The 11,245-nt window shown below is 37.9% G+C and overlaps 1 protein-coding gene across 2 annotated transcripts in view; it reads right to left on the reverse strand.

The window, feature by feature from the left end:
- LOC143037381 (carboxypeptidase E-like) overlaps nucleotides 1-7,286 on the reverse strand; it is a 159,026-nt gene extending 151,740 nt beyond the window's left edge. Inside the window, exons 1-2 of one of the 2 annotated variants that reach the window (XM_076205525.1) lie at nucleotides 7,131-7,286; nucleotides 6,761-6,888 (exon numbers count right to left, since the gene is read on the reverse strand). In XM_076205525.1, the coding sequence (XP_076061640.1) occupies nucleotides 6,761-6,859 (99 nt within the window). In that variant the 5' untranslated portion in view covers nucleotides 6,860-6,888; nucleotides 7,131-7,286. The remainder of the gene's footprint in view (nucleotides 1-6,760; nucleotides 6,889-7,130) is intronic. The other variant, XM_076205520.1, reaches the window with a different exon arrangement.
- Between the last annotated feature and the right edge of the window lie 3,959 nt (nucleotides 7,287-11,245).

The raw sequence follows: 11,245 nt of genomic DNA on the forward strand, positions 1-11,245 counted from the left end.
ATATACATATAGATATATATACATATATACATATATATATACATATATATATTATACATTATACATATATACATATATATACACATATATATACATATATATATATATATATATATGTGTGTGTGTGTGTGTGTGTGTGTGTGTGTCTGTGTTTGTGTGTGTATGTGTGTGTGTGTGTTTGTGTGTTTGTGTACAAATGAATATATGTATGTACTATGTATCTATGTAGGTATGTACTGTATGTATGTATGTATGCATGTTTGTATGTAGTATGTATCTATGTATGTATGTATGTATGCATCCGTATGTTTGTACGTGAATATGCATGTGTTTGTTTCTTCCTGTCTGGATTTGGTGAGTCAGACTGTCAGAGGACATGGATGAGTGAAAAAGAAGACATGAACAAGCTCTGACATTCCATCTAGCCTCCCCAGAACAACGACGTCTTGTCCTCCTTCCCCCAACTGAATAAAATCGCTTGACGGCAGATGTGATTAGAAGTGATTAGACACGGAACCACGACGTGACTCGCCACTTCACCACTAAAGAGACCAACACGTCTCCCGGTTTGCTCTGTCACCGTTTTCTTTTTCCCTACACAAGTGTTTGTGTCCCGGCATGTGTTCGAATGTGTGCTAACTTGTTCGAGTATGTGCGCTTGTGTTGTGTGTCCGAGTGTTGACGTGTCCGAGTACTTTTGTGTTCCTATATTTATACGTCTGAGTGGGAGGTGGTAAGAGGTAGAATGGGTATGTTTATGTGTCGTATGTGTACTGACTGGTATTACTCATGATTGTCTCTGGTCCCCTTAACCCCCTACGTATGTTGTCTGTGTGACTTAGTGTAGAATAACAATCTGATGAGGACCACAATGGAAATAAGCGTACATGCTTTTTGTGTTATCCTCGGCAATTTGCAATTATTATTCCGAACTATGTGTTCTTGTCATTATCTGCACTTCATGTATATTGATTCTTTGCCAAATAAAGTCTATATCTATGGAGGACGGGAAGAAATGGGAGAGGTAGAGACGGTGGGATGTGATGGCGATGATAGAATGATAATCGTTTGAGGATTAGTTACAAGATAGAACTAGGGAAGCACGTGAGAGATACAAGAGAAGAGAAGCAAAGTGGAGTGCATATGTAGACTGAGTTAGGAGTTCGACAAAAAAGAAATGAAAAGAATGAAAATATGTTTTGGGGGAAGTGAAGAGAGTGTGAGGGGGGTGAATCAGGTAGAGAGGATACGGTCAAAGGAGCGTTTGGACATAAAAGCCTGAGAGACGTAATTACCTTTTGCCAAAAACTTTTCGCGTATTTGCCTTATTACAAAAAATTGATCTACTAACCTAACACAAGCTCTAATATTCACATTAAATACCTTTCTCCTATCTCATACATCTGCAAGACTTCCCACAATGTCATAAAACTTCTCCAGATCCATGAAAGCATGAGAGATGTATCTACCTTTTGCCAAAAACTTTTCGCGTATTTGCCTTGTTACAAAAATTTGATCTCCGCACCCAATACCTTTCCTAAACTCATGTCGTTTTCCCCAATTACCCCCCCCTGTGTTTCTTTCCTAATCCTCTCAATTAACACCCTCCCATACGCCTTTCCAACTACACTCAGTAAACTGATACCTCTAAATCTACTACAATCATATTTGTTCCTTTTCCTTTGTAAAGTGGAACTGTACAAGCATTTCTCCAGTCCTCCGGCACATTGCCCTACTTTAGGCACTATGAGACGACCTCACTAGCCAATCCGCTATAACTGCCTCTCCCTTTGTCAGGCACTCCTCATGACATATTCCAATCAAGGTACCTGTCTAGTTTTTGTTTTTTTTTATTAGTTTTTTTTTTTTTAACCCAGCCATTTTCTTTCTCCCCACTGTAATTTTTCCAGCACCTTCCAGTGCTACAATCAATCAAACTCTAACCTATTCAACATTCAGAATTTATCTGAAAGACTCTACCCATCTTACCCAAACTGCCTTTACTGTCATTAACATATTATGTTAATGACAGTAAAGGCAGTTTGGGTAAGATGGGTAGAGTCTTTCAGATAAATTCTGAATGTTGAATAGGTTAGAGTTTGATTGATTGTAGCACTGGAAGGTGCTGGAAAAATTACAGTGGGGAGAAAGAAAATGGCTGGGTTAAAAAAAAAAAAAACTAGAAAGGTACCTTGATTAGGTTAGTAGATCAATTTTTTGTAATAAGGCAAATACGCGAAAAGTTTTTGGCAAAAGGTAATTACGTCTCTCAGGCTTTTATGGATCTGAAGAAGTTTTATGAGAAGGTCTACAGGAAGGCATTGTGGTAAGTGTTGCAGATGTATGAGATAGGAGAAAGGTAGTTAATGTGAATATTAGAGCTTGCGTTAGGTTAGAATATGGTGTGAGTGGTGAAGCTGGGGGCAGTGAGCAGGGTTGACTAATGTCTCCGGGGTTGTTCAACATGTTCATGGATAGTGTGGTCCGGGAGGTAAATGGTGCAAGGGCGATGGGCAGGGAATTGGAGATGATTTGTGCAAATGGAGATAAGTGCAAAGTGTGTGTGTGTGTGTGTGCGTGTGTGTGTGTGTGTGTGTGTGTGATTTCGAGCACATGTGAGAGTTTCAACATGTGTGTTCGAACTTATGACCTCTAACATTTTTGAGTTCGAGTATTTGTGCGTGTTTGAGTATGCGTATGTATGTGTATGCATTCGAGTATGTTTATGCGTTCGAGTGTGAGCGTGTGAGTGTGTTTGAGGAAATGGATGGGAGTTGTGCGTGTTGTGATTATTACCACATATTCCATCGAGTAAAAATTCATTACTCAGGCGATACTCAGATTTGCCTTCGCTTGACACCTGTGTTGCGATCACGTGACTCTAAGTATGCCGCTCAGACTTACCAAATTTTCTGGGTCAAAATCTGCCTCTGCCTAACCTGCAATCTATTTGATTGATGGTAACAAGTGTTGTCAAATAACATCTGCGTTTACCAGTTAGTTTACTCCCTATGTTTTCTCTATTTTGTCTATTTTTTGTTCCTAATCCCAAACTTTTTTGTAACAAAACAAATTTGAAAACTACAGTAGACATTCTTCGTTATTTCAGATTTCAGATACGTCTATTTTTTTTTTTTTTTTCTGTCTTGGGCAGAACTTTGTCTTCATGTATCCTTATGTTAACAAAAATGTATCCAACCTAAATTGTAGCGTGAAGCTTAAAAGTAAATACCAATAATAATAAAAAAAATCTACTAAATAATTTCTCGGTTAACAAAGGATTACTTGCCCTCTGTTAATATACAAACCTCCGACGTTTTAGCCTAAAACAAAATACGCAAATCACTTCAACAGAAAAATGCTTTCGCCAAGATTCCTTCCAAAGACTCACCCATTGTCAACAACGATAGAAGGGCTAGTAAAGAACAGCCCACAACCCACAATCTACCATGGGTGCTGCCAGATGATTCTTACTTTCATGTCCCCACGTTCGACTCCCAATGCCCATTGGGAACTCATCGTAGATGCCCAAGAACCTAGGGCAAAGGTGATTTTTTTTTTTTTTTTTTTTTTTTTTTTTTCTCCCTCCAAGTTCACTCAGAGGAAACGACAAGCTCTTATCTCTGACCGGTCGCTGATAAGTCTTATCTTGTCTTCTTTATCCTTTTTCACAGTTGACTGGGTCATCCACAAGAGGGCACCCAGTGTGCCCCCTCCCACCCCAACACCCAGGGGATGGGGATGATTCACCCGGTTTTCTGAGTTCCTCTTGCACTGAGCCCTTAAACACTGGTTCTTCGTGACAGGCGTCGGAAAGGTTCGTCTCCCCGCCCCCACTTGTCTTCAAAGCCCCATCATCCTCATCTCCATCTGGAGTGCTAGCCCCGAGAGGCTGGCACTCGCTTCCCGGACCAAGCCCAATACTTTTCTCCTCTCAGAAAGTTAGGAAATTAGGAGAAAAAAAAAATCCTCACTTATGCATCACAAGTGTAACATTTTATCCTGAAGATGTTAGTGGCAACGGAACGTTGCCAGCCACTACAGTGAGGCTGCGGATTTCAAACTCAACAAAACTTGTGGCAGATAAAACAAATAATACGCAAGCGAATCATAATGCAGATAGCAACATATTTTACAGTTTCTATCACCAGTCTATTTCATTCAACCGAGGATTGACCCCTCACCTGAATAAAACAGTCTGGCGCTAACATTAACAAAATCTCTAAAGAAAGTCACTGTGGCAAAGGGACAAGAAATGAAAAAGAAGAAAAATTCTTCACAGAATCTTTACAGACTGGCGGGCGACAGCTTGCCAACCCCCCCCTCCCCCCCCCCCATTCTTCTCGTTCTCCATTGGCTAAGCCTGCTGTGGTGTTTGGCTCAGTCAATATGAGCGACACACACACACACACACACACACACACACACACACACACACACACACATATATATATATATATATATATATATATATGTATATACCTTTCCATCAACGAAAATACACTAATTCTGAGCCATCAACATCGAGGGAGACTCGAGGAGGCCAACATGCAGAAATTGAAACGTGGTACGGCCAAGGACTCGATATATATTAGTATATAATTCGGTTACATCTGAGACATGTAAACCTTACAATTATTTCAAATGTAGAAACAATGGCCTCCTGTAGTCAGACGGGCTCGACAGATTTTATTCTGGCTCACGCCACACGATTCCATTCGCGTTTGGGGTCTAGGAAGACCTCGTTCAGAAGCCCAGTCCCAAGCGGTCCCATTCACAAACGATCTCCTTCCAGCGTTTCTAAACCAGGGTTCCCCGGAACCCTAAGGTTCCGCAAAAGGTCCCTAAAGCGGCCCATACACGATCAATTATATTGCGCAATTTCTTTGTCAATTCAGAGTATTGACAATGAAATTGCTAGTGGTGGGCAGCTACCGGTGAAATTACCGGTTTTATCGGCAACAAACTTAATGATAGCTTACCGACAAAAATTCTGCTACCGGTAAAGCTTCGTTAACCGATAACTCGATAAGCTATACCATAACACTCAGAGAGCGGTAACTTCGGTAAGCACGTCTCGGCTTGGTGGTACTGAGTGAACGAAAATGTATACATCACACCCACCCTCAGACACCCTCCAATGGAGGGTGTCTGAGGGTGGGTGTGGTGAATACATTTTCGTTCGTGTCTGCATGCATGGGTTCATGTTTGGAGGTGGTAGTGGTAGGCAGCTACCGGTAAAGTTACAGGTTTTATCCAACAATCTTAACGATAGCTTACCGGCAAACATTCTGCTACCGTTAAAGCTTCGTTAACCGATAACTCGATAAGCTATACCATAACACTAAGAGAGCGGTAACTTCGGTAAGCACGTCTTGGCTTGGTGGTACTGAGTGTCACTCAATACCACTAAGCCGAGACGTGCTTACCGAAGTTACTGCTCTCTGAGTGTTATGGTATAGCTTATCGAGTTATTGGTTAACGAAGCTTTACCGGTAGCAGAATTTTTGTCGGTACGCTATCATTAAGTCTGTTGCCAATAAAACCGGTAATTTCACCGGTAGCTGCCCACCACTACCCTCCATTCACTCACTCGCGCGGTAGATACTAGATAGCATACTTTAGTAGCACCAATTAAAGTATGACCTTTTCCCTTTACAATGACATAACAATAAAAACAATATGTAAAATAGAACCAGAGATATAGCTTATTAAGAGACAAAAACATTGATTTTTCGAACTCGACTCGAACTTGTGACGTCACTACTACCTCACGAGTCTTTTACCGGTAAACTGTCGGTAATTTCGGTAACTGTATTGTTGTTCACCAATAATTTCGATATTGAAATTAGCGGTATTTGCCCAGCACTAGAAATTGCGCAATATAATTGATCGTGTATGGGCCGCTTAAGGGTTCCGCGAGAACAAGTGAGATAAGGTAATGCACTTTTGATTTGTTCTTTAATTTCATATACGTAATATAATTAAACATGCACGACATATTCTTGGTTATTGTAATAATGTAATATAGACCTTATCCTATCTATTACGATGAAAATAAAATGAGAAAGATATAATATATATATATATATATGTATATATATATATATATATATATATATATTTATATATATATTTTTTTTTTTTTTTTTTTTTTTTTTGCGCAGGGGTTCCTTGAGACATGCAATTTATTCTAAGAAACTGATATACCCCTTCCCGTGCTAAACACGGCACAATGAAGTATCACTAATCTCAGAATCTGTCTAATTGCCAAATGTTCAAATTGTTTTGGTATGAATACGTGGGAATGTTAGTATTTCATTTCCAGCAAAACATTGTAAACAAATTACTTGATCTACCACGCTATATGATCTGTGCTAATTATGTTCATTTGTACATAATGTACTTCACCTAGAATGTTACATAGCCTAGATGTTCTTCATCCCTGGATGTTCCTTTGTTATGGTAGTTAACAATTCTTAACGAGTTTCTTTGACAATATGAACACTGCTTTCTTAGTATTTCTAACTTCACCAGTATGGCTGCTCCATAGAGTATATATATATTTTTTTTTTCAGAAACACCAATGTCAAACCACATAGGCTACACCAAAATAAAAATACTAACAATTGTTATTTGTCCACTTCACGTACGAAACTTATACAGAAGAATGACAATTATACAGTTATTTCTTCATCTACTCCGAAAACATGACGCCATTTTCAATATCCTGATTCTGGGAAAATGTTTATTTACTAACCTTGCTAATGGATGCTGCCTTCACTCCGTGATACGTCGACCCGACAAGGTAGCCTAGTAGGACGAAGACTAGGTGGGACCATGTCACCCCACAGACCATCTCACTGAAGCCTTGTGTTGTACTAGCCACTGCCAGAAACAAAAATCACATCATCAGGTCCTAAACTCGTGTTTGTTTTCATTTGCCAGAGCAACACAGGAGCTTCAACACGTTTGATTTTGAAAGCGTGACCAAAACATATGGTTTGGGAGCCCAGCGAGTTTGTTGTTTATTGATGGCTTCCCATTTATTACTGCAGAAATACTGCCATCCGATTCAGACAGATAAGAATATTGGTTTCGTCACATATGTGTAAAATATCTTAACATACCTGGCAGCTGTGTTCAAGAACCTTTTTTCTTCTGGTATCGAACTCTTGCTGCTTCTCCACGAGCCCTCTATCGACAACTGAGGAAATGTTCCTAAGCGAGGCCCGGAGTAGGCTGTGTTTACACATTTGCCTCCCAAACATAAATACGAATGCACATTTAATCCTTCTCTTTATAATAGACCTATAATAAAGCCCCCATTACGACAAAACTGTAATGTTTAGGTTACTTTTGTACAAACGATAGTGTATGATGATCATAGAAAACGGATTTGAACACTACGTCATGACGGTAGGTGCTTCCTATTGATTACCAGATGCGACGGTTGCTATGACGACAACGTTTACGTGGGCGGAGCACAAGAGTTCTTCAATGAAATTTTGTGGTAAGTTATGAATGACGTCAGGAACAAATACTACGAAGGAATAAAGGAGTGTAACGCAAAAATAACTAATGTAAATGCATACACACACACACACATATGTAGCCTATACATACATACACACATATATGTATTATATATATATGTATATGTATATATATAATATGTATACATATAAGTATATATATATCATATACATGTATATATATACACATATACCCGTATATATATATATATATATATATATATATACGAGTATATGTATATATATATATATATATATATATATATATATATATATATATATATATATATATATACAGTATATGTGTATATATATACATATATATGTGTGTGTGGAGAAGGCTTCTGTTATCAAAATAACATAAATGTGATTGTATTTAGAGATTTATTTGCATAAAACAGATGAGATAGATGATGCCCGCGGTGGGACGCACACATTCCTGTACCAAGCAATTGAGGCCACGACCGTGGATCACGACATTGAATAAATCATCAGCGCAAAGCAAGGGCTTCGATCGCCCTAATTAGACGGTTGCAATCAGTGCAAAGCATTCGAATTGTAATAAAGGACAAAGTATCAGGAGACGTGATATGTGAATCACATAATGCCATTACCTATACCAAGGCCAAACAATCGTCGTGGGAGGAGAATTAAGATTTACTGTATTGCAAACATGACCATCGATCTTTCTTTGGTGTCGTGTCCCAATGTGGATGAATGAAATCGCCTGACGACAACGAGAATAAACGAGAAAGTAAATGTTTAGTTGTTTAGTTATACATATATTCATTTCCTTATCAATTTGTTATCGAAGAGTTGCCGCGAAGATAAACGAAGAACAATCAATTACTTCCTTGATAAAAGACATAACGTGAAACTTGATTTTCTTTTTCTTTTTTATTTCTTGATAAAAATTCAAATCGTTTTTTCTTGATACGAAATACATACACAACGCGTTTTGAATTATCGAAAACATCAATATGCATTAGTCTTATCAAATGTAACAAAAACGCAGTCATGTTATATTTCAAAAAGTGGAGGTGAATCACTCAGGCGAAATTACATGAATTTAATCTCCCTTTATATATATATATATATACATATATATATACATATATATACATGTATATATATATACATGTATATATATATATACATATATATATACATATATATATATACATATACATATACATATATATATACATATATATATATACATATATACATATATATATACATATACATAGAGTATATATATATACATATATATATTCTACGTAATTAGGAACACGTGCTCAGACCGACAGCGTCGAACGAGATAACCCAGATATTTCTCATCTTACAAAATTAGAATTTATCATTTCCTAATCACAGGAAATAACCCTGAAATGAGATGGCTTTGAAAAAAAAAAATTAATTGCTTCTAATTATTCGTATATTCTCAGACTTTATCATTTTAAATGTAGAAATCGAAAATTGCCATGAAATTAGATAATCCTAACTTGGTATGAATCACCCTTTCACGGTGACTCATAAATACATTATAAATTTAATTGTATCTGTCGTAGGACGATTTCATTCACCCTCAGAAATAAAGGAGGATATCAAACTCAACACTTTTCCTGTAAGTTGTGACTCATATATTCTATTATGGCTGACGATTCTATTTAGCCTAGCCTTTGGCCACAGTGGCGCACTTTGTTAGCTTTGTTTTGACCAGTGCCACATGATTCACTTGAGTGTTGGTCAACTGCGGCCTCATTTTTGGGCCATATACAGGCCATCGATATTGTCACTCTTCTCTCACCATTTGTGGCCACTATTTCAGATTCTTTTGTTCAGAATAGTGTAAACCTAGTACAGAAGTTGAAATTCATTAATGTTAGCTATCTCTATCATCTTGTTAGTCCCCGTTGAAGATGTGTTGACCTTTCTACCTAAGATTTTAGGTAACAATATCGATAGCATTCCTTATGCAAATATTATTAAACTCATCAGGTTGTGTGTAGGTAATTCTTCCTTCATGTTTGAAGGGAAACATTACACACAAAATTTTGGTTTGCCTCTGGGTAATCCTCTATCCCCTGTATTGGCCAATATCTATATGGAACATTTTGAAACTCATCTACTAACTTCCATCAAAGGACGTAACATAACGTGGCTTTGATATGTTGTAGACATCTTGTGCTTTTGGCCAAAATCCCTCTTCATTGAAGACTTTCTAAATAAACTTAATTCATTACCTCCATCCATCAACTTCACCCATGAAATGGAAACAAATGACAAACTTCCTTTCTTGGACGTAGAAGTTGTTAGGGATAATGTTATTAAAACTAAGGTATACAGAAAACCGACTAATATCTTATGTCCGTTACTTCTCATGTCATCATATAAATGTAAAAAAGTCGGTATTCATATCTACGTACCTGAGAGCCTATAATATTTCAGACTATGAATTTTTAGAAGGAGAATTAAATATGATCCATAACATCGGAAAGAAACTTAAATACCAGCCAAATGAATATATAAATAACCTAATTAGCTGACAGATAAACAAACAGTGGTTGCTGGTAATGTTCCGGCCGCGATATTAGATTAGGAAAATACAAATTCGCTCTGACACAAAACCGACGTGACGTCATGACGACCATATTTTCAAAAAATGGGACAGAGTTCGCATTCCTAGGCATTTCTGTGAAACATCAATCTTTACCTGATACGTGGGCAGCTCATGCCAGAAGAAGAACTACCTATTCTTGATATAGATTACTACGTTTATTGATAAGACTAATATTCAATCTGCCATTGCACATTTATATTTCTTTTGAGAACAAAACAAAAAATGTGACCAACAAAACAGAGAACGATCACTGGCGATGACATGGTGGTGGTGGAAACCACATTGATATAAATAATAAGTATATACATATATATATATATATATTGTAACGTAATATTAGATATTACGTCATATGTGTAATTATGTTATAGAATTGTGTTCCTTTGTATTACATAACTATGTTCATATTTCTTGTCTATGTATGTATTGTAACAATGTTAAGCAGTAACGCCCGTCCACTATATGTAATCTTGCCTACGTGCGGAGAGGTGCGCACTCTTGTAGAACAAACAGACAAGCGAAATCCTGAATAGTTCGGAGCGCACAGATTTGACAGTTACTAAATAAATAGATTGTTCAAGCGAGTCGAGGGTCCTAAAACTACCCATGTTGACGTGTTAACTTACCCTCCTCCTCACCCGCACCCTTAACCGGAAGTATCCCGCTTCCGGTCCAATGGTATATAAGCGGTGGAAATCGCTGACTCGTAGTCATTTCTTGCTCTATTGATCTCTTGATAAAAATACAAGTTTGGACTCATGAGACGATTGGTGTGAAGTGATCACCCTTTTTGCCTACATTACGTGTCTGATATACATTGCATTACTTTACTTATATTTGTACTTATTACTTATTCTGATGCATGTTCCTGATCTCTGTGTACTTACGACGATACAGACTCACACGCTGGGATACTGGTGGTGCCACGCACTCCCGTGGAGGTACTCTGGACTACATATTCACATCAGGACTTGTAGCATCACGTGTCGAGTGCTTCCCCATCCCCGTGCTCTTCTCTGACCACATTGCCCTTGGCCTCCACTACACAGTACCTGCTACACCCTCCTCCTCTTATGCCCGCACCTGC

The sequence above is a fragment of the Oratosquilla oratoria genome, chromosome 2, assembly GCF_046742065.1.
Source record: "Oratosquilla oratoria isolate Oo_2021 chromosome 2, ASM4674206v1, whole genome shotgun sequence".
Taxonomy (NCBI): domain Eukaryota; kingdom Metazoa; phylum Arthropoda; class Malacostraca; order Stomatopoda; family Squillidae; genus Oratosquilla; species Oratosquilla oratoria.